The sequence below is a fragment of the Bombina bombina genome, chromosome 2 (assembly GCF_027579735.1).
Source record: "Bombina bombina isolate aBomBom1 chromosome 2, aBomBom1.pri, whole genome shotgun sequence".
In the NCBI taxonomy this organism is placed as follows: Eukaryota; Metazoa; Chordata; class Amphibia; order Anura; family Bombinatoridae; genus Bombina; species Bombina bombina.
The window spans coordinates 1,155,755,849-1,155,780,253 of NC_069500.1; the positions used below are offsets into that span (position 1 = coordinate 1,155,755,849).

At 39.0% G+C, this 24,405-nt stretch overlaps 1 protein-coding gene across 2 annotated transcripts in view; it reads left to right on the forward strand.

The window, feature by feature from the left end:
* GALNT7 (polypeptide N-acetylgalactosaminyltransferase 7) overlaps positions 1 to 24,405 on the forward strand; it is a 493,314-nt gene that overhangs the window by 445,043 nt on the left and 23,866 nt on the right. For both annotated transcript variants that reach the window (XM_053703830.1, XM_053703829.1), the window contains exon 10: positions 23,842 to 23,940. In XM_053703830.1, coding sequence (XP_053559805.1) covers positions 23,842 to 23,940 — 99 coding nt within the window. The remainder of the gene's footprint in view (positions 1 to 23,841; positions 23,941 to 24,405) is intronic.

Sequence of the window (24,405 nt, forward strand, 5' to 3'; positions counted from 1 at the left end):
TTTTTTATGAGTCAGCACTGATTGGCTAAAATACAAGTCTGTCAAAAGAACATAAATTGGGGGCAGTCTGCAGAGGCTTAGATACAAGGTAATCACAGAGGGAAAAAGAATATTGATATAACCATGTTAGTTATGCAAATCTAGGGAATGGGTAGTAAAGGGATTATCTACCTTTTTAAACAATGATTTTGGAGTAGACTGTCCCTTTAATTTTCTATACTTTCTAACAAACAACTAGTTCTTAACCTAGCATCAGATAAAGTCCAACCACTTTGGAGATTAATTTAATAGTTCACATTATACCCAGATAAAAGCATTCTTCAATAAGGTGTAAAACTTTTAGTTTATTTAAGATGCTGGACTCAATTTACCTTGTTCTATTCTTTACCATATTAAAGGGACAGAAAGGTCACAATTAAAGGGTGCGTTTCAATTTTAAATATAATTTTTGCAATATACTTCCATACTTCCATTAGCAAAAATACTTCTAGCAAACGTTATTACTGTTTTTCAGCGGCATACACACATATGCTCTGAGGGCACCAGTATTTAAACACCACACCTTCTCAGGAATCAGCAGTGACTTGTATGACACAAAGTCTTAAAGGATTACTTTCTGTTATAATTTTTAAGCTAAACAACTAACATATTAAAGTTAATAAACATTAATTAAAACCTACTGACCTATATTTTCTCCAAAACGAAGTTTCATAACGTTCTAAAAGTTATATCTTTTATTCACCGATGATGTCACGTTATCCTGCCCACTATTTTCAGCACTGTGTGTTCAAAATACTTAAACCAATAACTTTGTGTTTAAAGCGCCATTTTGAAACCTAGGTATTGTAAACGGATTGGTACAGAGCAAAGGATACCCACGGAGTGGGTTTGGAAAACAATTAAATTTGCAGACAAGATTTCTGATATACGGTAGAGATATGTTAATGAAATGCTATTGATAAAAAGCGTATTTGGGGTAGTTAGTAACAGGCATAGAAAATATTTACTTACAGTGGCCCTTTAACTGACACAATATGCACCACCACCAGCTCTCTAAGCTTGAATAATGGTGCACAGCTCTCACAGCATATGTGCGTATGCTGCTGAAAAAACAATAATAACTTTTTTTTGGTAATGCAAATTGATTCTATTTTAAATTGAAATGCATCTATGCACAATTCAATATTGACTTTTCTATCCCTTTAAGTAGTTAAATTCTCTGCAAAGCTACTCTAATGAACATTATCTCTAACCCAATTGAAAGTATACCCACTAATGTATAAAAAAACATAATTAAATTATACAAAATAACAATAAGAAATATGACTGGACTGCCTCCTCCCCCCAGGCTCTCCACCGTTTGTTTTAACTGGGTTTACTGCCTCCGCTCTGTGCTAAGTGTACTCCTGGGAATTATACTTCTGACCACTAGGAGGAGGCAAAGATCCCAAAACTCCAAGAGCCCTTAAACCCCTCCAGCCTTACTGAAAACGGTCTTGGCTTCTGCAGGAGGAAGGTGAAGAAGGGAGGTGCTCCAGGTGTTTGCGAAAGGGATTATCAGACCAGTTTGAGGGTGTTTACCCTCCGAGAGTTAATGTTTGGATAGAAGATGTCTTTGGAGTATGGGAGTTAGTCACAGGCTTAAGAATGTGTTGCAAAAAGGCCCTAGCCTCCTGGATTGACTATCTACTGCAAGCAATTTTTCTCTGCTTATGGTATCCAGTAGAGTGGGTGCCAGTCAGGTAAGTGTGGGGGCTGTGGTTTGGCACCTGCTTAGCCTGTAGGCTATTAGTAGGTACTTATGTATATCAAAGTTTGGGGACCATTATATCAGACACTGTAGACTTGGGATCATAAGTTCCTTATTTTTATTTCACCTTATGTAGGCCTTTAGGTGCATTTAAATATTTATTTTTAAGCACAGGTCAGTTTGTTTAGCATTTACTAACGGGCGTGGGCTTGTACGTTCAGTTACACAGCTTGCACCAGCTTTTTTGCACTTTTTTGTTTGCTGTGCGTGCGTGTCTGCTAAGCTGAGGGTTCCAGTCCCTTGTTCTTCTGATGTATCCTCTGATGGTTAAAGGGACAGTCTAGAACCATTATTTTTTTTTTTTTACTTGTTACAAATCAGACAAATAACTTGCAACAGGTTTTATATCTAAGCTTGTAAGAAGTACATGAAACTTTTAAATAATCGTTTGTTAGCAGACGAAAATGGCCGCCAAGCTCCACCCACAGCTTTTTTTCTTGTCCAATTAGCTGTTTTCTTGTATGACAGTGCATGTTTAATATTTTTTAGTTCGCTATTTCAAATTGCACATGCACAAATCAGCATGTGAGAATAGGAAAACTTATTTAAGATTCAACTGTGAATGGAGAAATTTAACATATCAAAATATACATGCAATACATGGACGGAACTTGGCAGCCATTTCTCTTGTTAAGTGTAGTCAGTCCACGGGTCATCCATTACTTATGGGATTATATCTCTTCCCCAACAGGAAGTTGCAAGAGGATCACCCAAGCAGATCTGCTATATAGCTCCTCCCCTCACATGTCATATCCAGTCATTCTCTTGCAAGCTAACTAAAGATAGGTGGTTGTGAGAGGGCTGTGGTGTTTTTAAACTTAGTTTATTTCTTCAATCAAAAGTTTGTTATTTTAAATGGCACCGGAGTGTGCTGTTTGTTCTCAGGCAGCATTAGAAGAAGAATCTGCCTGCGTTTTCTATGATCTTAGCAGACGTAACTAAGATCCACTGGCTGTTCTCGCACATTCTGAGGAGTGAGGTAACTTCAGAAGAGGGGAATAGCATGTAGGGCCCCCCTGCAAACGAGGTATGTGCAGTAAATTATTTTTCTAAGCAATGGAATTGACTGAGAAATTACTGCTGATACCAATGTTATGTAAGTACAGCCTTAAATGCAGTGGTAGCGACTGGTATTAGGCTGAGGAGTGTGTGTACACTGAAGTATTTTTCTAGGGAATGGAATTTGACTCGGAAAATACTGTTAATACTGAAGTAATGTGTGAGCCTTAACTGCAGTAAAAGTGACTGGTAGCAGGCTTATTAATAACACTTCATAACTTTTAAAATGTATGTTCAAAACGTTTACTGGCATGTTAATCGTTTTTTGTGAGGTACTTGGTGATAAAACTTATTGGGGCATGATTTTTACCACATGGCTAACTTTTGTTTCTGCATAGAAACAGTTAACTGAGCTTCCCCACTGTGTAATATGAGTGGGAGGGGCCTATTTTAGCACTTTTTTGAGCAGTAAAAATTCAGTCACAATCTTCCTACTTCATCCTCCATGATCCAGGATGTCTCTAGAGAGCTCAGGGGTCTTCAAAATTCATTTTGAGGGAGGTAATCAGTCACAGCAGACCTGTGACAGTGTGTTTGACTGTGATAAAAACGTTAATTATTAAATTGTTATCCGTTTTTGGGTATTAAGGGGTTAATCATCCAGTTGCTGGTGGGTGCAATCCTTTGCTAACTTAATACATTTACTGTGAAAATTTGGTTGCTATAACTAATTTGGTTCATTGTTATTTCAACTGTGACAGCTTTCTTTCATGTAATTAGCAAGAGTCCATGAGCTAGTGACGTATGGGATATACATTCCTACCAGGAGGGGCAAAGTTTCCCAAACCTCAAAATGCCTATAAATACACCCCTCACCACACCCACAATTCAGTTTTACAAACTTTGCCTCCGATGGAAGTGGTGAAGTAAGTTTGTGCTAGATTCTACGTTGATATGCGCTCCGCAGCAAGTTGGAGCCCGGTTTTCCTCTCAGCGTGCAGTGAATGTCAGAGGGATGTGAGGAGAGTATTGCCTATTTGAATGCAGTGATCTCCTTCTACGGGGTCTATTTCATAGGTTCTCTGTTATCGGTCGTAGAGATTCATCTCTTACCTCCCTTTTCAGATCGACGATATACTCTTATATATACCATTACCTCTGCTGATTCTCGTTTCAGTACTGGTTTGGCTTTCTACAAACATGTAGATGAGTGTCCTGGGGTAAGTAAATCTTATTTTCTGTGACACTCTAAGCTATGGTTGGGCACTTTGTTTATAAAGTTCTAAATATATGTATTCAAACATTTATTTGCCTTGACTCAGAATGTTCAACTTTCCTTATTTTCAGACAGTCAGTTTCATATTTGGGATAATGCATTTGATTTAATCATTTTTTCTTACCTTCAAAAATTTGACTCTTCCCTGTGGGCTGTTAGGCTCGCGGGGGCTGAAAATGCTACATTTTATTGCGTCATTCTTGGCGCGGACTTTTTTGGCGCAAAAAATTTGTTTCCGTTTCCGGCGTCATACGTGTCGCCGGAAGTTGCGTCATTTTTTTTACGTTATTTTGCGCCAAAAATGTCGGCGTTCCGGATGTGGCGTCATTTTGGCGCCAAATAATGTGGGCGTCTTATTGGCGCGAAAAATATGGGCGTCGCTTTTTTCTCCACATTATTAAAGTCTCATTTTTTATTGCTTCTGGTTGCTAGAAGCTTGTTCTTTGGCATTTTTCCCATTCCTGAAACTGTCATTTAAGGAATTTGATCAATTTTGCTTTATATATATGTTGTTTTTTCTCTTACATATTGCAAGATGTCTCACGTTGCATCTGAGTCAGAAGATACTACAGGAAAATCGCTGTCTAGTGCTGGATCTACCAAAGCTAAGTGTATCTGCTGTAAACTTTTGGTAGCTATTTCTCCAGCTGTTGTTTGTATTGATTGTCATGACAAACTTGTTAAAGCAGATAATATTTCCTTTAGTAAAGTACCATTGCCTGTTGCAGTTCCTTCAACATCTAAGGTGCAGAATGTTCCTGATAATATAAGAGATTTTGTTTCTGAATCCATAAAGAAGGCTATGTCTGTTATTTCTTCTAGTAAACGTAAAAAATCTTTTAAAACTTCTCTCCCTACAGATGAATTTTTAAATGAACATCATCATTCTGATTCTGATGACTCTTCTGGTTCAGAGGATTCTGTCTCAGAGGTTGATGCTGATAAATCTTCATATTTATTTAAAATGAAATTTATTCGTTCTTTACTTAAAGAAGTACTAATTGCTTTAGAAATAGAGGATTCTGGTCCTCTTGATACTAATTCTAAACGTTTGGATAAGGTATTTAAAGCTCCTGTGGTTATTCCAGAAGTTTTTCCTGTTCCTAATGCTATTTCTGCAGTAATTTCCAAAGAATGGGATAAATTGGGTAATTCATTTACTCCTTCTAAACGTTTTAAGCGATTATATCCTGTGCCGTCTGACAGATTAGAATTTTGGGACAAAATCCCTAAAGTTGATGGGGCTATTTCTACCCTTGCTAAACGTACTACTATTCCTACGTCAGATGGTACTTCGTTTAAGGATCCTTTAGATAGGAAAATTGAATCCTTTCTAAGAAAAGCTTATCTGTGTTCAGGTAATCTTCTTAGACCTGCTATATCTTTGGCTGATGTTGCTGCAGCTTCAACTTTCTGGTTGGAAACTTTAGCGCAACAAGTAACACATCATGATTCTCATGATATTATTATTCTTCTACAGCATGCTAATAATTTTATCTGTGATGCCATTTTTGATATTATCAGAGTTGATGTCAGGTTTATGTCTCTAGCTATTTTAGCTAGAAGAGCTTTATGGCTTAAAACTTGGAATGCTGATATGACTTCTAAATCAACTTTACTTTCCATTTCTTTCCAGGGTAACAAATTATTTGGTTCTCAGTTGGATTCCATTATTTCAACTGTTACTGGTGGGAAAGGAACTTTTTTACCACAGGATAAAAAATCTAAAGGTAAAAGCAGGGCTAATAATCGTTTTCGTTCCTTTCGTTTCAACAAAGAACAAAAGCCTGATCCTTCATCCTCAGGAGCAGTTTCAGTTTGGAAACCATCTCCAGTCTGGAATAAATCCAAGCCAGCTAGAAAGGCAAAGCCTGCTTCTAAGTCCACATGAAGGTGCGGCCCTCATTCCAGCTCAGCTGGTAGGGGGCAGGTTACGTTTTTTCAAGGAAATTTGAATCAATTCTATTCACAATCTTTGTATTCAGAGCATTCTTTCAGAAGGGTACAGAATTGGTTTCAAGATGAGACCTCCTGCAAAGAGATTTTTTCTTTCCCGTGTCCCAGTAAATCCAGTAAAAGCTCAAGCATTTCTGAAATGTGTTTCAGATCTAGAGTTGACTGGAGTAATTATGCCAGTTCCAGTTCCGGAACAGGGGATGGGGTTTTATTCAAATCTCTTCATTGTACCAAAGAAGGAGAATTCCTTCAGACCAGTTCTGGATCTAAAAATATTGAATCGTTATGTAAGAATACCAACGTTCAAGATGGTAACTGTAAGGACTATCTTGCCTTTTGTTCAGCAAGGGAATTATATGTCCACAATAGATTTACAGGATGCATATCTGCATATTCCGATTCATCCAGATCATTATCAGTTCCTGAGATTCTCTTTTCTGGACAAGCATTACCAGTTTGTGGCTCTGCCGTTTGGCCTAGCTACAGCTCCAAGAATTTTTACAAAGGTTCTCGGTGCCCTTCTGTCTGTAATCAGAGAACAGGGTATTGTGGTATTTCCTTATTTGGACGATATCTTGGTACTTGCTCAGTCTTTACATTTAGCAGAATCTCATACGAATCGACTTGTGTTGTTTCTTCAAGATCATGGTTGGAGGATCAATTTACCAAAAAGTTCATTGATTCCTCAGACAAGGGTAACCTTTCTGGGTTTCCAGATGGATTCAGTGTCCATGACTCTGTCTTTAACAGACAAGAGACGTCTAAAATTGATTGCAGCTTGTCGAAACCTTCAGTCACAATCATTCCCTTCGGTAGCCTTATGCATGGAAATTCTACGTCTTATGACTGCTGCATCGGACGCGATCCCCTTTGCTCGTTTTCACATGCGACCTCTTCAGCTCTGTATGCTGAAGCAATGGTGCAAGGATTACACGAAGATATCTCAATTAATATCTTTAAAACCGATTGTTCGACACTCTCTAACATGGTGGACAGATCACCATCGTTTAATTCAGGGGGCTTCTTTTGTGCTTCCGACCTGGACTGTAATTTCAACAGATGCAAGTCTCATAGGTTGGGGAGCTGTGTGGGGAGCTGTGTGGGGATCTCTGACGGCACAAGGAGTTTGGGAATCTCAGGAGGTGAGATTACCGATCAATATTTTGGAACTCCGTGCAATTTTCAGAGCTCTTCAGTTTTGGCCTCTTCTGAAGAGAGAATCGTTCATTTGTTTTCAGACAGACAATGTCACAACTGTGGCATACATCAATCATCAAGGAGGGACTCACAGTCCTCTGGCTATGAAAGAAGTATCTCGAATTTTGGTTTGGGCGGAATCCAGCTCCTGTCTAATCTCTGCGGTTCATATCCCAGGTATAGACAATTGGGAAGCGGATTATCTCAGTCGCCAAACGTTGCATCCGGGCGAATGGTCTCTTCACCCAGAGGTATTTCTTCAGATTGTTCAAATGTGGGAACTTCCAGAAATAGATCTGATGGCGTCCCATCTAAACAAGAAACTTCCCAGGTATCTGTCCAGATCCCGGGATCCTCAGGCGGAGGCAGTGGATGCATTATCACTTCCTTGGAAGTATCATCCTGCCTATATCTTTCCGCCTCTAGTTCTTCTTCCAAGAGTAATCTCCAAGATTCTGAAGGAATGCTCGTTTGTTCTGCTGGTAGCTCCGGCATGGCCTCACAGGTTTTGGTATGCGGATCTTGTCCGGATGGCCTCTTGCCAACCGTGGACTCTTCCGTTAAGACCAGACCTTCTGTCACAAGGTCCTTTTTTCCATCAGGATCTGAAATTTTTAAATTTAAAGGTATGGAGATTGAACGCTTGATTCTTGGTCAAAGAGGTTTCTCTGACTCTGTGATTAATACTATGTTACAGGCTCGTAAATCTGTATCTCGAGAGATATATTATAGAGTCTGGAAGACTTATATTTCTTGGTGTCTTTCTCATCATTTTTCTTGGCATTCTTTTAGAATACCGAGAATTTTACAGTTTCTTCAGGATGGTTTAGATAAGGGTTTGTCCGCAAGTTCTTTGAAAGGACAAATCTCTGCTCTTTCTGTTCTTTTTCACAGAAAGATTGCTATTCTTCCTGATATTCATTGTTTTGTACAAGCTTTGGTTCGTATAAAACCTGTTAAGTCAATTTCTCCTCCTTGGAGTTTGAATTTGGTTCTGGGAGCTCTTCAAGCTCCTCCGTTTGAACCTATGCATTCATTGGACATTAAATTACTTTCTTGGAAAGTTTTGTTCCTTTTGGCCATCTCTTCTGCCAGAAGAGTTTCTGAATAATCTGCTCTTTCTTGTGATTCTCCTTTTCTGATTTTTCATCAGGATAAGGCGGTGTTGCGAACTTCTTTTGAATTTTTACCTAAAGTTGTGAATTCCAACAACATTAGTAGAGAAATTGTGGTTCCTTCATTATGTCCTAATCCTAAGAATTCTAAGGAGAAATCGTTGCATTCTTTGGATGTTGTTAGAGCTTTGAAATATTATGTTGAAGCTACGAAATCTTTCCGTAAGACTTCTAGTTTATTTGTTATCTTTTCCGGTTCTAGAAAAGGCCAGAAAGCTTCTGCCATTTCTTTGGCATCTTGGTTGAAATCTTTAATTCATCTTGCCTATGTTTAGTCGGGTAAAACTCCGCCTCAAAGAATTACAGCTCATTCTACTAGGTCAGTTTCTACTTCCTGGGCGTTTAGGAATGAAGCTTCGGTTGACCAGATTTGCAAAGCAGCAACTTGGTCCTCTTTGCATACTTTTACTAAATTCTACCATTTTGATGTATTTTCTTCTTCTGAAGCAGTTTTTGGTAGAAAAGTACTTCAGGCAGCGGTTTCAGTTTGAATCTTCTGCTTATGTTTTTCGTTAAACTTTATTTTTGGGTGTGGATTATTTTCAGCAGGAATTGGCTGTCTTTATTTTATCCCTCCCTCTCTAGTGACTCTTGTGTGGAAAGATCCACATCTTGGGTAGTCATTATCCCATACGTCACTAGCTCATGGACTCTTGCTAATTACATGAAAGAAAACATAATTTATGTAAGAACTTACCTGATAAATTCATTTCTTTCATATTAGCAAGAGTCCATGAGGCCCGCCCTTTTTTTGTGGTGGTTATGATTTTTGTATAAAGCACAATTATTCCAATTCCTTATTTTATATGCTTTCGCACTTTTTTATCACCCCACTTCTTGGCTATTCGTTAAACTGAATTGTGGGTGTGGTGAGGGGTGTATTTATAGGCATTTTGAGGTTTGGGAAACTTTGCCCCTCCTGGTAGGAATGTATATCCCATACGTCACTAGCTCATGGACTCTTGCTAATATGAAAGAAATGAATTTATCAGGTAAGTTCTTACATAAATTATGTTTTTTGTGCTTCTTAAAGGCACAGTAGCGTTTTTTATATTGCTTGTAAATTTATTTGAAAAGTATTTTCCAAGCTTGCTAGTCTCATTGCTAGTCTGTTTAAACATGTCTGACACAGATGAATCTGTTTGTTCACTATGTATGAAGGCCAATGTGGAGCCCCATAGAAAATTGTGTACTAAATGCATTGATGTAACTTTGAATAAAAGTCAGTCTTTACATGCAAAGAAATTATCACCAGACAACGAGGTGGAAGTTATGCCGACTAACTCTCCTCACGTGTCAGTACCTTCGCCTCCCGCTCAGGAGGTTCGTGATTTTGAGGCGCCAAGTACATCAGGGAGGCCCTTACAAATCACTTTGCAAGACATGGCTTCTGTTATGACAGAAGTATTATCTAAATTGCCAGAATTAAGAGGCAAGCGTGATAGCTCTGGGTTAAGGACAGAGCGCGCTGATGATGTGAGAGCCATGTCCGATACTGCGTCACAATTTGCAGAACATGAAGACGGAGAGCTTCATTCTGTGGGTGACAGATCTGATCCAGGGAGACTGGATTCAGAGATTTCTAATTTTAAATTTAAGCTTGAGAACCTCCGCAGATTGCTAGGGGAGGTATTAGCGGCTCTGAATGATTGTAACACGGTTGCAATTCCAGAAAAATTATGTAGGTTGGATAGATACTACGCGGTACCGGTGTGTACTGACGTGTTTCCTATACCAAAAAAGGCTTACAGAGATTATTAGCAAGGAGTGGGATAGACCCGGTGTGCCTTTTTCCCCTCCTCCCATATTTAGGAAAATGTTTCCTATAGACCCCACCACACGAGACTTATGGCAGACGGTCCCTAAGGTGGAGGGAGCGGTTTCTACTTTAGCTAAGCGTACCACTATCCCGGTGGAGGATAGTTGTGCTTTTTCAGATCCAATGGATTAAAAAATTAGAAGGTTACCTTAAGAAAATGTTTGTTCAACAAGGTTTTATCTTACAGCCCCTTGCATGCATTGCGCCTGTCACTGCTGCGGCGGCATTCTGGTTTGAGTCTCTGGAAGAGGCCATTCGCACAGCTCCATTGAATGAAATTATGAACAAGCTTAAAGCACTTAAGCTAGCTAACGCATTTGTTTCTGATGCCGTCGTACATTTAACCAAACTTACGGCTAAGAACTCCGGATTTGCCATCCAAGCGCTATGGCTTAAATCCTGGTCAGCTGACGTGACTTCTAAATCTAAATTGCTTAATATTCCTTTCAAAGGGCAGACCTTATTCGGGCCCGGCTTGAAAGAAATTATCGCTGACATTACGGGAGGTAAGGGCCATGCTCTACCTCAGGACAGGGCCAAATCAAAGGCCAAACAGTCTAATTTTCGTGCCTTTTGTAACCTCAAGGCAGGAGCAGCATCAACTTCCTCCGCTCCAAAACAGGAAGGAGCTGTTGCTCGTTACAGACAGGGCTGGAAAACTAACCAGTCCTGGAACAAGGGCAAGCAGGCCAGAAAACCTGCTGCTGCCCCTAAGACAGCATGAAGCGAGGGCCCCCTATCCGGAAACGGATTTAGTGGGGGCAGACTATCTCTCTTCGCCCAGGCTTGGGCAAGAGATGTCCAGGATCCCTGGGCGTTGGAGATCATATCTCAGGGATATCTTCTGGACTTCAAAGCTTCTCCTCCACAAGGGAGATTTCATCTTTCAAGGTTATCAGCAAACCAAATAAAGAAAGAGGCGTTTCTACGCTGTGTACAAGACCTCTTACTAATGGGGGTAATCCACCCGGTTCCGCGAACGGAACACGGGCAGGGATTCTATTCAAATCTGTTTGTGGTTCCCAAGAAAGAGGGAACCTTCAGACCAATTTTGGACTTAAAGATCCTAAACAAATTCCTAAGAGTTCCATCATTCAAAATGGAAACTATTCGAACCATCCTACCCATGATCCAAGAGGGTCAGTACATGACCACTGTGGACTTAAAGGATGCCTACCTTCACATACCGATTCACAAGGATCATTATCGGTACCTAAGATTTGCCTTCCTAGACAGGCATTACCAGTGTGTAGCTCTTCCCTTCGGGTTAGCTACGGCTCCAAGAATCTTTACAAAGGTTCTGGGCTCACTTCTGGCGGTACTAAGACTGCGAGGCATAGCGGTGGCTCCGTACCTAGACGACATCCTGATACAAGCGTCAAGTTTTCAAACTGCCAAGTCTCATACAGAGATAGTTCTGGCATTTCTGAGATCGCATGGGTGGAAGGTGAACGTGGAAAAGTTCTCTATTACCACTCACAAGGGTTCCCTTCCTAGGGACTCTTATAGATTCTGTAGAGATGAAAATTTACCTGACGGAGGCCAGGTTATCAAAACTTCTAAATGCTTGCCATGCCCTTCATTCCATTCCACACCCGTCAGTAGCTCAGTGCATGGAAGTAATCGGCTTAATGGTAGCGGCAATGGACATAGTACCATTTGCGCGACTGCATCTCAGACCGCTGCAATTGTGCATGCTAAGTCAGTGGAATGGGGATTATTCAGATTTGTCCCCTCTACTAAATCTGGATCAAGAGACCAGAGATTCTCTTCTATGGTGGCTTTCTCTGCCCCACCTGTCCAAGGGGATGACCTTTCGCAGGCCAGATTGGACGATTGTAACAACAGACGCCAGCCTTCTAGGTTGGGGCGCAGTCTGGAATTTCCTGAAGGCTCAGGGATCATGGACTCAGGAGGAGAAACTCCTCCCAATAAATATTCTGGAGTTAAGAGCGATATTCAGTACTCTTCTAGCTTGGCCTCAGTTAGCAACTCTGAGGTTCATCAGATTTCAGTCGGACAACATCACGACTGTGGCTTACATCAATCATCAAGGGGGAACCAGGAGTTCCCTAGCGATGTTGGAAGTCTCAAAGATAATTCGTTGGGCAGAGTCTCACTCTTGCCACCTGTCATCAATCTACATCCCAGGCGTGGAGAACTGGGAGGCGGATTTTCTAAGTCGCCAGACTTTTCATCCGGGGGAGTGGGAACTTCATCCGGAGGTCTTCGCTCAACTGATTCATCGTTGGGGCGAACCAGATCTGGATCTCATGGCGTCTCGCCAGAACGCCAAGCTTCCTCATTACGGGTCCAGGGACCCGGGAGCGGCGCTGATAGATGCTCTAGCAGCCCCTTGGGTTTTCCAGATGGCTTATGTATTTCCACCGTTTCCGCTGCTGCCTCGACTGATTGCCAAGATCAAACAGGAGAGAGCATCAGTGATTCTGATAGCGCCTGCGTGGCCACGCAGGACCTGGTATGCAGACCTAGTGGACATGTCGTCCTGTCCACCATGGTCTCTGCCTCTGAGGCAGGACCTTCTAATTCAGGGTCCTTTCAACCATCCAAATCTAATTTCTCTGAGACTGACTGCATGGAGATTGAACGCTTGATTCTATCAAAGCGTGGCTTCTCGGAGTCGGTTATTGATACCCTAATACAGGCTAGGAAACCTGTTACCAGAAGAATTTACCATAAGATATGGCGTACATATTTGTATTGGTGCGAATCCAAGAGTTACTCATGGAGTAAGGTTAGGATTTCTAGGATATTGTCTTTTCTACAAGAGGGTTTAGAAAAGGGCTTATCCGCTAGTTCGTTAAAAGGACAGATTTCTGCTCTGTGTATTCTTCTACACAAGCGTCTGGCAGAAATTCCAGACGTTCAGGCTTTTTGTCAGGCTTTGGCTAGGATTAAGCCTGTGTTTAAGACTGTTGCTCCGCCGTGGAGCTTAAACTTAGTTCTTAACGTCCTGCAAGGCGTTCCATTTGAACCCCTTCATTCCATTGATATTAAGCTGTTATCTTGGAAAGTTCTGTTTTTGATGGCTATTTCCTTGGCTCGAAGAGTCTCTGAGTTATCTGCCTTACATTGTGATTCTCCTTATCTGATTTTTCATTCAGACAAGGTAGTTCTGCGTACTAAACCTGGGTTCTTACCTAAGGTAGTTTCTAACAGGAATATCAATCAAGAGATTGTTGTTCCATTATTGTGTCCTAACCCTTCTTCAAAGAAGGAACGACTTTTGCATAATCTGGACGTAGTCCGTGCCCTGAAGTTCTATTTGCAGGCAACTAAAGATTTTCGTCAAACTTCTTCCCTGTTTGTCGTTTACTCTGGACAGAGGAGAGATCAAAAGGCTTTGGCTACCTCTCTCTCTTTTTGGCTTCGTAGCATAATACGTTTAGCCTATGAGACTGCTGGACAGCAGCCTCCTGAAAGAATTACAGCTCATTCTACTAGAGCTGTGGCTTCCACCTGGGCCTTTAAAAATGAGGCTTCTGTTGAACAGATTTGCAAGGCTGCGACTTGGTCTTCACTTCACACTTTTTCAAAGTTTTACAAATTTGACACTTTTGCTTCTTCAGAGGCTATTTTTGGGAGAAAGGTACTTCAGGCAGTGGTTCCCTCCGTTTAAAGTTCCTGCCTTGTCCCTCCCTTCATCCGTGTACTTTAGCTTTGGTATTAGTATCCCATAAGTAATGGATGACCCGTGGACTGACTACACTTAACAAGAGAAAACATAATTTATGCTTACCTGATAAATTTATTTCTCTTGTAGTGTAGTCAGTCCACGGCCCGCCCTGTCTTTTAAGGCAGTTCAAATTTTTTTAATTTAACTCCAGTCACCACTGCACCCTATGGTTTCTCCTTTCTCGTCTTGTTTCGGTCGAATGACTGGATATGACATGTGAGGGGAGGAGCTATATAGCAGATCTGCTTGGGTGATCCTCTTGCAACTTCCTGTTGGGGAAGAGATATAATCCCATAAGTAATGGATGACCCGTGGACTGACTACACTACAAGAGAAATAAATTTATCAGGTAAGCATAAATTATGTTTTTTAGCTCCTAACAAGCAATGAATATTTAAATGTTTCATGTACTTCTTACAAGCTTATGTGGGACCAGTTGCAGGATACTTCTCTGGTGTGTAACAATAATTAATCAAATTTATGTACTGGGTCTAGACTGTCCCTTTAAGTGTTTTCAGATGATCAGAAGTCCATCTCTGGTCAGGAAGCTGAATCTTCCTCTTTTTTATTGAAGCTTGATCTCCTTCATTCTTTTTTAAAAGAAAAGTTATGTACTTTAGGGGTTCAGGATTCCAAAGGACCTGAGAAAAAATATGTTAAACAGTTGGATTTCATTTTTAAACCCTCTGATAAGTCTTTCCAGTTCTGGATGTTATTTCTGAGTTGATTTCTAAAGGATGATTTAAGCCTGGTATCCCTTTTTAATCCTGCTCATAGATTTAAAAGAATGTTTCCTTCGCCTGCTTCTAATTTAGAGCTTTGGTAACATAGAAACATAGAATTTGACGGTAGATAAGAACCAAAAAGGCCCATCAAGTCTACCCATATTACATGTTACTTTTTCCTTAGGATAGCCTTATGCATGCCCCAGGCATTTTTAAATTCCTTTACAGTCTTTGTGTTTACCACCTCAAATGGAAGTTCATTCCATGAATCCACCACCCTTTCTGTAAAAAAATGCTTCCTTAAATTTCTCCTGAATCTGCTACCCTCTAACTTTAGTTATTACTATTACTAAAGTAGAAGGGACTGTCTCTTATTTGACTAAACATAATAGTACTCATTTTGAGGATAAGTACCTCTTTTAAATGCCCTATGGATAGGAAATTAGAGTCTGTTCATAGAAAGGCTTTTCAGCAAGCAGTTTTTCTTTTCAGGCCAGCAATCAGTATTGCTTGTGTTACTGCAGCCAATACCCTTTGGTGTGAGGGTTTATCTGAACAACTCGCTAAGGAGTCTGCTGGTGAGGAGTTAATGAATTAATTAAAACTCTTTAAGACAATTAATGCTTTTATTTGTGATGCTGTTGTTAATATTATTAAGATCAATGGTAAGAATATGGCTCCAGCACTTTTGACTAGAAGGGCCTTGTGGTTGAAATAATGGTCTGCTGACATGGCTTCTAAGTCTAGACTTCTGTCTCTTCTCTTTAAAAAGATGTTGTTTGTTCTGGGCTATATAACATTATTTCTATTGTGGTTGTGGGAAAAGAGGTTTTCTCTCTCAGAATAGGAAGCCTAAGGATAAATATAGCGCTTTTAACCGTTTTTGTTCCTCTCATCAATCTAAGTACCAGAAATCCTTCTCTTCCTCTCAGAAGCAGGGTATTTCCTGGAAGCCAATGCCAAATCCTAAGTGGAACAGGTTTCCATTACCATGTCTGAATGAAGGTGCGGCCCCCAATCCAGATCTTCTGATAGGCTTGGTTTTCTGTTTAAGACGCATGGGTTCTGAACATTATTTCCCAAGGATACAGAATAGGTTTCAGATCAAGGCCTCCCAGGGGAAGGTTTTTATGTTCCAAAGAATCCTGTAAAGGCAAGAACCTTTTTTTCGTTGATTTCAAATCTGGAATCTATGGGTGTAATAAATTCCGTTCCAGAATCAGAACAGGGTCAGGGTTTCTTTTCCAACCTCTTTATTGTTCTCAAGGAAGAAGGGACTTTCAGACCTGTTCTGGATTTGAAAACTTTAAAAAAGTTTCTCAGGGTTCCTTCTTTCAAGATGAAGTCAATTCAGTCTATTCTTCTTTTTGTTCAACAAGGACACTTCATGTCCACTATAGACCTGAAGGATGCTTATCTTCATATCCCTATTCATATGGACCATCATCAATTTCTAAGATTTGCATTCCTGGACAATCATTTAGCGTTTGTTGCTCTTCTGTTTGGTCAGGCTACCCCTTTATTCAGGGTATAAAGAATAGACAGGAGCACTGGTGGATGTCCAAGTAGCATTTATTGCCAACGATAATGCTACAATGATACAATCTTCAAACATATACTGGATAGTACATCTATTCACAATACATGTACACATTTCCTCATTGAAAAGACAGCAGACGGATGGCTAGCAATGGGAGGAAGAAAGTACAACAGCTATTATAACCATTTTATTCCTTCATGGAATCTTAATTTAGTTATGAAAGTTTTGCATGGTTGTCCTTTTTAACCTATGCATAATTTGGATATTCAGCTTTTGTCTTGGAAGGTTCTGTTTCTTTTGGCTATTTCTTCTGCTAGAAGAGCTTGTGAATTGTCTGCTCTTTGTTGTGAGCCCCCTTACCTAGTTTTTCCTCATGAAAAAGCAGTTTTTATGACTAAGTTTGATTAATTTTTTTTGCCTAAGGTGGTTTCTTCTGACAATATCAGTTGTGAGATTGCTGTTCCATCTCTTTGTCCTAATTCAAAGAATTAAAGAATTCTAAGTAGAAGCTTCTCCATAATTTGGATGTGGTCATGCCTATTTACAGGCTACTAAGGATTTCAGACAATCTTTTAGCTTGTTTGTTCATTTTTTTTGGTCCCAACAAGGTTCCAAAGGCTACTGCCGTTCCATTAGCCTCTTGGTTGAAGCTTTTGATTTATAAAGCTTACTTGAAGGTGGGTTAGTCTCATAAACGGATTACTGCTTCTGTTGATCATATTTGCAAAGCAGCTTATTGGTCTTCCTTACTTACCTTTTGTTAAACCCTACCATTTTGATGTTTTTGCTTCTTCTGAAGCAGCTTTTGGTTGGAAATAACTTCAGGCAGCTGTTTCTGGGCATTAAATATTTTTGTATATATATTTCTTTTATGTAATTAGCAAGAGTCCATGAGCTAGTGACGTATGGGATATACATTCCTACCAGGAGGGGCAAAGTTTCCCAAACCTCAAAATGCCTATAAATACACCCCTCACCACACCCACAAATCAGTTTTACAAACTTTGCCTCCTATGGAGGTGGTGAAGTAAGTTTGTGCTAAATTCTACGTTGATATGCGCTCCGCAGCAGGTTGGAGCCCGGTTTTCCTCTCAGCGTGCAGTGAATGTCAGAGGGATGTGAGGAGAGTATTGCCTATTTGAATTCAATGATCTCCTTCTACGGGGTCTATTTCATAGGTTCTCTGTTATCGGTCGTAGAGATTCATCTCTTACCTCCCTTTTCAGATCGACGATATACTCTTATATATACCATTACCTCTACTGATTCTCGTTTCAGTACTGGTTTGGCTTTCTACTACTTGTAGATGAGTGTCCTGGGGTAAGTAAGTCTTATTTTCTGTGACACTCTAAGCTATGGTTGGGCACTTTTATATAAAGTTCTAAATATATGTGTTCAAACATTTATTTGCCTTGACTCAGGATGTTCAACATTCCTTATTTCAGACAGTCAGTTTCATATTTGGGATAATGCATATGAATTAATCAATTTTTTTCTTACCTTAAAATTTGACTTTTTCCCTGTGGGCTATTAGGCTCGCGGGGGCTGAAAATGCTTCATTTTATTGCGTCATTCTTGGCGCAGACTTTTTTGTCGCAAAATTTTTTTTCTGTTTCCGGCGTCATACGTGTCGCCGGAAGTTGCGTCATTTTTTTTTACTTTTTTTGCGCCAAAAGTGTCGGCGTTCCGGATGTGGTGTCATTTTTGGCGCCAAAAGCATTTAGGCGCCAAATAATGTGGGCGTCCTTTTTGGCGCTAAAAAATATGGGCGTCTCTATTGTCTCCACATTATTTAAGTCTCATTATTTATTGCTTCTGGTTGCTAGAAGCTTGTTCACTGGCATTTTTTCCCATTCCTGAAACTGTCATTTAAGGAATTTGATCAATTTTGTTTTATATGTTGTTTTTTCTATTACATATTGCAAGATGTCTCCGTTTGTCCCTGAGTCAGAAGCCACTTCTGGAAAAATGCTTAACTGAGTTTCAGTTCTACCAAAGCTAAGTTCATTTATTTTAAATGTTATAAATGTTTATCTTTAGCTATGGTTTGTAATAAGTTATTATGATATACTTTTACATGCAGATTCCATTAGTATTTATGCTTTATACATTTCCATTCTTAAGTGCAAGAAATGTTTAGAAGATTTATAAGAAATATTTTTTCTGATTAAGGCTATGTCTGACTTTGTGCCTTCTAATACGATTTTTAGGTCTTTTTCACTTCTTTTTTAATTATTGAAGTTTCAAATGACCAACAACATACTGATTTATCCTTCTCTGATGATGTTTTTTTCTCTTTCAGAAATTCTCTTCATCAGATATTGACACTAACAAATCTACTTTTTTATATATTTTTTTTATTATTAAAGTACATTTGTTCTTTGTTGAAGAGGTGTTGATTATTTTGGATATTAAGGTAACTAGTTCTTTAAGACTAGCTGACACTATTTCTGCCTTTTTATTTCTTCTGTGATTTCAGAGGTTTTCTTTCCAATTCCCCATACTAGGGAATGGAATAGGCTGAGAATTTTCTTTTATTTTTAAAATATATTCTTTGTCAGCAGTTAAATTCAATTTGGAGGGTTCTCCAATTTATTGGAGCTATCTCTACTCCTACTAATTATGCTATTGTTTTTATAGCAAAATAGTATTTATTTTCCTTTATATAGTTGTATCTTATTTTTGGAAAATTATTTAGTATCAGGTACTTTTCTTGGTCCTGTGATATTGCAATTGCTTCATTTTTTCTGTTTACTTTAAGATCAAGTATCAGATCATGATTTATTTTAGCATTGTTAAGGGACAACATTTACTAGACTAGGTGCCGTTGCATTTGTCTTGTTGTTTTGCATTTTGCAAGTCCTCTGTTTTGACTGGTCCTTTAAACTGGACTATCATGCTAATGATTTCATTTGTGTCTTCATTTTATTGAATATATTCGCAAATGAGGGTTAATCTATGTCTTTAGCTATTTTAGCTAGAAGAATTCTGTGTTTTTTGTTGTTTTTTTTTTTAAAAAAAGAAAGAAAATCCATATTTCTTTTGTTCTAAGATAATCAATTATAATTGGATTCAATTCTTAACTGTTACTATGGGCTTCAAGGTTGAGTTCTAAGACTAAAACTTTAAGCTTATACTAGTTTGGTTGTTCTTATTAAGGAACGAATCCTGAGTTCTTTCCCAAGTAATATGTTTTTAATTGGGGTTCGAAATTAGCTCCCTAATGTTGTGATGCACGTGCCGTATTCCAGCTTGGCTGGTAAGGGGCAGGTTAAGACTTCTTTGAAATTTATTTGGTTCTATTTTGTCCAAATTTCTTTGATTTTATTCCAGTAAGGCTAACACTTTCTTTCAGTGTGTTTCTGTCCTATATATTTTGGATACTGTTGAGGCATGGCTGGGTACCCATGGGGTTCAAGCGCTGCTCAGACCTGGAATCTTCTGGGGTTTTTATTCCAGTTCCTTTTCTAGGATCTGGGTTTTGGAGTTTTATTCAAACTATTTTGCCTTTTTGTGGTCATTGATAGCATTATTTGTTTTCATTAGATACAATAAATGCGTATTCTTCATTTTTCTGTTTTCATTCAGATTATTTCCTGAGGATGCGGATTCTCATATGTTTCACTTGCTCTTCAGGACATAGTTAGAGGATCTTTTTTTCAAAAGCTCTTGATTCCTCACACAAGGGTCACCTTTTTTTTTTTTTTTTTTTTTTAAGGTTTCCAGATGGTTTATGTCACTATCTTTGTCTCTATCAGACAAGGGACAATTTGTATTGGGTTCCGTCTGTCGGTACCTTTAGTCTCTATTATTTCCTCCAGTTGCTATATATGCATAGAAGTTTTAACAGCATTGGATTCAATTCCCTTTGCTCATTTTCAATGGAAAGATCCTTTCCAGCTTTTTATGAGTGTTGTTTCTTCAAGAACATGGTTGGAGGATCAATTAACCAAAAAAGTTTGTTGATTCCTCAGACAAGAGTAACCTTTTTTAGATTTCCGGATAGATTCAGTGTCCATGACTCTGTCTCTGTTGGACAGGAGACGTCTGAAATTGGTTTCAGCTTATCGAAACCTTCAGTCTCAATCATTCCCTTCGGTAGCCTTATGCATGGAAATTCTAGGTTCTTATGACTGCTGCATTGGACGTGTTCCCCTTTGCTCATTTTCACATGCGACCTCTTCAGCTCTGTATGCTGAACCAGTGGTGCCGGGATTATACAAAGATATCTCATTTAATATCTTTAAAACTGATTGTTCGACACCCTCTGACGTGGTACAGACCACCATCGTTTAGTTCAGGGGGCTTCTTTTTTTCTTCCAACCTGGACTGTGATCTCAACAGATGCAAGTCTGACAGGTTGGGGAGCTGTATGGGGGTTTCTGACAGCACAAGGGGTTTGAGAAATCTCAGGAGGTGAGATTACCAATCAATATTTTGGAACTCTATGCAATTTTCAGAAGCTCTTCAGTCATGGCCTCTTCTAAAGAGAGAATCGTTCATTTGTTTTCCGACAGACAATGTCACAACTGTGGCATATATCAATCATCAAGGAGGGACTCACAGTCCTCTGGCTATGAAAGAAGTATCTCGAATACTGGTATGGGCGGAATCCAGCTCCTGTCTAATCTCTGCGGTTCATATCCCAGGTATTGACAATTGGAAAGCGGATTATCTCAATCGCCAAACGTTACATCCGGGCGAGTGGTCTCTTCACCCAGAGGTGTTTCTTCAGATTGTTCAAATGTGGGGACTTCCAGAAATAGATCTGATGGCTTCTCATCTAAACAAGAAACTTCCCAGGTATCTGTCCAGATCCAGGGATCCTCAGGCGGAAGCAGTGGATGCATTGTCACTTCCTTGGAAGTATCATCCTGCCTACATCTTTTCCGCCTCTAGTTCTTCTTCCAAGAGTAATCTCCAAGATTCTGAAGGAATTCTCGTTTTTTCTGCTGGTGGCTCCAGCATGGTCTCACAGGTTTTGGTATACGGATCTTGTCCGCATGGCTTCTTGCCAACCGTGGACTCTTCCGTTAAGACCAGACCTTCTGTCACAAGGTCCTTTTTTACCATCAGGATCTCAAATCCTTAAATTTAAAAGTATGGAGATTGAACGCTTGATTCTTAGTCAAAGAGGTTTCTCTGACTCTGTGATTAATACTATGTTACAGGCTCGTAGATCTGTATCTAGGAAGATATATTATCGAGTCTGGAAGACTTACATTTCTTGGTGTCTTCCTCATCATTTTTCCTGGCATTCTTTTAGAATTCCGAGAATTTTTCAGTTTCTTCAGGATGGTTTGGATAAAGGTTTGTCTGCAAGTTCCTTGAAAGGACAAATCTCTGCTCTTTCTGTTCTTTTTCACAGAAGGATTGCTATTCTTCCTGATATTCATTGTTTTGTACAAGCTTTGGTTCGTATAAAACCTGTTATTAAGTCAATTTCTCCTCCTTGGAGTTTGAATTTGGTTCTGGGGGCTCTTCAAGCTCTTCCGTTTGAACCTATGCATTCACTGGACATTAAATTACTTTCTTGGAAAGTTTTGTTTTCTTTTGGCCATCTCTTCTGCTAGAAGAGTTTCTGAATTATCTGCTCTTTCTTGTGAATCTCCTTTTCTAATTTTCCATCAGGATAAGGCGGTGTTGCGAACTTCTTTTAAATTTTTACCTAAGGTTGTGAATTCTAACAACATTAGTAGAGAAATTGTGGTTCCTTCATTATGTCCTAATCCTAAGAATTCTAAGGAGAGATCATTGCATTCTTTGGATGTAGTTAGAGCTTTGAAATATTATGTTGAAGCTACTAAGAATTTCCGAAAGACTTCTAGTCTATTTGTTATCTTTTTTCCGGTTCTAGGAAAGGTCAGAAGGCCTCTGCCATTTCTTTGGCATCTTGGTTGAAATCTTTAATTCATCATGCTTATGTCGAGTCGGGTAAATCTCCGCCTCAAAGGATTACAGCTCATTCTACTAGGTAAGTTTCTACTTCCTGGGCGTTTAGGAATGAAGCTTCGATTGATCAGATTTGCAAAGCAGCAACTTGGTCTTCTTTGCATACTTTTACTAAATTCTACCATTTTGATGTGTATTCTTCTTCTGAAGCAGTTTTTGGTAGAAAAATACTTCAGGCAGCTGTTTCAGTTTGATTCTTCTGCTTATAATTTCAGTTTTCTTCATTATAAGATTTAAACTTTATTTTGGGTGTGGATTATTTTTCAGCGGAATTGGCTGTCTTTATTTTATCCCTCCCTCTCTAGTGACTCTTGCGTGGAAGATCCACATCTTGGGTAGTCATTATCCCATACGTCACTAGCTCATGGACTCTTGCTAATTACATGAAAGAAAACATAATTTATGTAAGAACTTACCTGATAAATTCATTTCTTTCATATTAGCAAGAGTCCATGAGGCCCACCCTTTTTTGTGGTGTTTATGATTTTTTTGTATAAAGCACAATTATTCCAATTCCTTGTTTTTTATGCTTTCGCACTTTTTTCTTATCACCCCACTTCTTGGCTATTCGTTAAACTGATTTGTGGGTGTGGTGAGGGGTGTATTTATAGGCATTTTGAGGTTTGGGAAACTTTGCCCCTCCTGGTAGGAAGGTATATCCCATACGTCACTAGCTCATGGACTCTTGCTAATATGAAAGAAATGAATTTATCAGGTAAGTTCTTACATAAATTATGTTTTTTCTGCATAGACATAAAATAATAATAATCTAATCGGCCAATCTAATTGGAATAGTAAAAGTCTGGTCCTGCCCAGGCTACTTATGGACTCCACAGCTTGGATATTAGTTCCCAGGAGTAATGGATCATGCACTCTCACCACCTTTATGAAAGAAAATATACGTCAGACTAGTTTCCAGTAAGGTGGGAGGGGTTTAAAGGGCTCTTGGAGTTTTGGGAACTTTGCCTCTTTCTAGTGGACAGGAGTATAATTCCTAGGAGTAATGAATGGTGGACTCTCACCACCATGAAATAAATTAATTTATCAGGCAAGCATAAATTATATTTTTAAAATGATTTTACCTTTATTTCCTTTTTTAACTTAATTTCTGCAGTATCCATTACTTCCTGTGACTACCCCTCAAGGAGGCTGGGGTATTTTACAGGAAGTTAGAGGAATAGTCTTTCCTTTGAAGTGTTGCTAGAAGACACCATAAATAGCTCTAGTCAGTGTATTGCCCATGATCAGTAGAGTAGAGGACTTCTTCTGCAAAAATCACGTGACTGCACAACTTAGGTTTTGTAATGTCTGCTTGCGTATCTAGTTGCAGGCAGGGGCTACACTGAGAATTTCTAAGTGCTCATTTTGCAATAAAACAAGTAAGTTTTTTTGTTTTGTTTTTACACAATCTTTTTCTTTTTATGTTTACGAGACATCCGTTGTTGTTATATCAAAGAATTTATTTAAAAAAAACTTACACTTGTCAATGAACAGTTGTATTAATTTCTCCTTATCTCCATTTTTATCAATAATAAGTTCCCATGACTAAAAAGCCTTCACTTAGCATACTGAGCTGTATTAGGAAAAGGTCACCTTGTAAGATACACCTGATTTCTATAACTGAAATAGTTGTGGTACTCTGCAGTTTGATTTTGAAAATATTTTTTTGTCCTTTTTTCTTTTTAAACAAACAAGATAAGAGGCCTGGAATCCAGTTATTGTATAGACAGCATGGGTCATACTAATGGAGGCCTTGTTGAACTTGGACCTTGTCATAGAATGGGTGGAAATCAGGTAATTTAATTTTGTTGTTATTCTTATTATTGATAATACATTATAGAGCACCAACATATTCCAGCAGGTCCACACAGCTACAGGCCAGAACCAGAAGTGCACAAACAGGCACTTAACCTTTTATCGTGCTGGAAATATATATTTGGCGGTTTTAAAGATTGCTCCTTTTTATACATATTATAAATGTGAGTTTAATACAAAATGAAAGTCACTTTCAGTGTTGGCTCTGACAATTTAGATTTATATCTTTTGTAAAAAAAAAAAATAATGATATTATCTAAATAGCCTGTTAAAATTAGTGCTAAAGACATTAAACAAAATTGAGCAACCAGTGTGCTCTGCATTTAAAACACCTAGAAGTAAATTTACTCATTATAACACAACACAGTATACAGGCAGTCCCCGGGTTACGTACAAGATAGGGACTTTAGGTTTGTTCTTAAGTTGAATTTGTATGTAAGTTGG